At 63.0% G+C, this 2449-nt stretch overlaps 1 protein-coding gene across 2 annotated transcripts in view; it reads right to left on the bottom strand.

The window, feature by feature from the left end:
- The window catches only part of BAG4 (BCL2 associated athanogene 4), a 3750-nt gene extending 1840 nt beyond the window's left edge, over window positions 1-1910 (bottom strand). Inside the window, exons 1-3 of one of the 2 annotated variants that reach the window (XM_026863076.1) lie at window positions 1757-1910; window positions 1200-1457; window positions 589-831 (exon numbers count right to left, since the gene is read on the bottom strand). In XM_026863076.1, coding sequence (XP_026718877.1) covers window positions 589-831; window positions 1200-1454 — 498 coding nt within the window. In that variant the 5' untranslated portion in view covers window positions 1455-1457; window positions 1757-1910. Of the gene's footprint in view, window positions 1-588; window positions 832-1199; window positions 1458-1741 lie in introns of both variants that reach the window. The other variant, XM_026863077.1, reaches the window with a different exon arrangement.
- Between the last annotated feature and the right edge of the window lie 539 nt (window positions 1911-2449).

Here is a 2449-nt window from a genome sequence, read left to right as displayed (position 1 = left end):
GTATAAGAGACAGCCCCCCACCCCCAGATCCCCCCCGTCAGGGCTTGCCAGCCCTGGGGACCAAACCTCTGGGGAGTCATCTGACTCCTATCAAACCCAGAGAAGGCTGAGATGAGCAGATGCCCCCAAAGGCATAGTTTCCTTACTTTTTTTTGCTTAAAACATTCCTCAGCAGAGGACGACTGTGCCCAAAACAAGCACCTGCAGAGGAACACTAGAGTCTGCTGCAGCAGCGTCTGCAGACTGACCTGCGGGTGAGCCCCGTGCTCTGTGCTGGAGGATTTCTGACACTGCTGCTGCTTGAGAGAGGAGTTGGACAACCGAGACGAGGTCTGACCCATTTCAAGACCTGCCCTGAGATGTCTGGTATCTCCAGTACCTTTCTGGAATTACAACCGTGGATTTGGGTCTCCTGCATGCAAATAGATTTTGCCAGCAGCACTCTGGATACCTGCTGCTTTGTTTCTACCTGAACTGGCTGTGCTGGGAAAAAGGGGCATTCCCAGGAGACAGAGGCAGGTTTTGAGGAAAGCTGTGTGATGTGGGAGGCCTGGCCACAGCCTCGCGCTGTGGGAGCACCGACCGTACCTTCGAGTCCCACGCAGATGGGAGGGGGGGGGCTCCGCTGCCAGGCCACGGCAGATGCGATTCGGAGGCGAAGGGGTTCCCGTGCGAAGCGGCGGCGGCCCAGGCGTAATGCGGCTGCGCCCCGTAGACGGCGTGAGGAGCCCACGTGTCCTCCGGGGCTCGGGGCTGCGGCGGAGGCCCCTGCGCCGTGACCCCCGGGCTGCCGTCTCCGTATGGGTACTGCGGGATGGGCATTCCCGGGGTCTGCGAGAAGAGGGGGGGGGGGAACAGGAGTTACCCCTGGAGTCACTCCGAGCCCTGCTCCCTCCAGGCAGCACTGGAAACAGCTGCAGCCTTGGCCTCGCTGCCTGATTCCTGCTCTCCTGGCCCACGAGCTTGGAGCCTCTGGAGAACAGGGCGACCACCAGTTTTTATAAGACTAGAACCAGGCAAGGCAAGCTGCTCAGGGCACAATGGCCACCAGGACCCACGGATCCATCGGGGGAGGCACTGGGGGCTTTCCCTCCTCTGCAGCCCCGTAAAACAACTCCTTGTGCCCCAGGAACTGCAAACCTAGCAGTTGCACCAACACCGGGGCTGGAAATTCCTGTGGCCAGTGCTTGGCCTCTTACCTGCGGTGGGGAGTAGCCAGGAACCTGCGGCCTCCTGAGAGAGGACCCTTCGGCGGGGCAGTCCGGCGTGGCGTAGCTCCAGGGGGGAGCTGGCGACGGGGGCCGGTACATGCCCGCAGACTCCACCAGGTAGGGGGGCTGCGGGGGCCCCGAGCAGTAGTACCCCCGTGCCTGTGGCAGGCCGGCGTAATGCGGGGCAGCGGGAGCCGGGGGGTACGGGGGGCTGTAGGCTCCGTTGGCGTAGGGAGAATCCATTGCCTGGGGAAGAGGGAAGAGCAGAGGAAAGGTGACGGCCGTGGGGAGGGGCAGAATGTCCGGCCCAGCAGCAGCCAGGGGAGAGGACTGGCCCTTCCTGCGGCGTTTTTGTCCTCAGGCAGATCTGCCCCGGTTTTAGGTTCTGCTCCAACACAACGTTGTTGGCCGTTGCCAGTAAACACCCGTCTGGCTGAGGCTTTGCCCCTGCAGCACGTGCGGGCAGGCGGGAGCGCGGGGGCCTTACAGGGGGAACGCGTTTGTCTGGAGGGCGGGAAGAGAGGGGACACTAAGCTGAAACCCACCCGTCACCCCGCTAAGCTTCGCCCACAGACAGGCGCCCGGTGCCTCACAGCAGGCAGCTCTGAGGAGGTTCAACCACGTCGGTGTAGTCACCGACCAGGGGGTGAAAACACGCCAGGAAAGTTCCTTTTTCGGTCTGCAAACAGAAACGATGCGAGCGGATGGGATCTACCAGTGCTGGGACCTGGGGAGCGGGTGTTCGGATCCCCCGTGGGAGCCGTCGGGGTGAACTTGACCCAAAGGTCTGTCCGGCCACCTGAACGTGCTCCCGATGGACATCGACCGCAAGTTCCCGTCTGACCACGGAGTGACAAGTTCGCACCAGGAGCTCGCGGGTGATCCCTGGAGCTTTGGGCAAAGCTGTTTTCTGCCTGCGAGCTTCTTCACGGCGGAGAGACCCCATCCCCCGCGGGCTGGGAGCTGTGACAGGCCCGGATCAAACCTGCACGTCCCGCAGGATTAAAACAAAGCGCGGTTCTGCCCGGGCAGCAGACGGGCTCTTTGGAGAGAGCAAAGCCTTTCTCTCCGCCCAGTGTTTGTGCAACGGCCCCTAAAAACAGCTGCTGCTGCGATAAAACTGATAAATCACAGACCCGGTGCCTCTGCCCCCCCCTCCGTCCCGCCGGAGCGGCTGCGGTGGAAATGCCGCCGCCCGCGGGGCTCCGCCGTGCCCCGACCGGGGGGGACGCGGCTCC

This window comes from Athene cunicularia (genome assembly GCF_003259725.1).
Source record: "Athene cunicularia isolate RWA chromosome 22 unlocalized genomic scaffold, athCun1 chr22_part1, whole genome shotgun sequence".
Classification (NCBI taxonomy): Eukaryota; Metazoa; Chordata; class Aves; order Strigiformes; family Strigidae; genus Athene; species Athene cunicularia.
The sequence above is the reverse complement of the archived record's forward strand: the minus strand, read 5'-3'. Positions and strand labels throughout refer to the sequence as shown.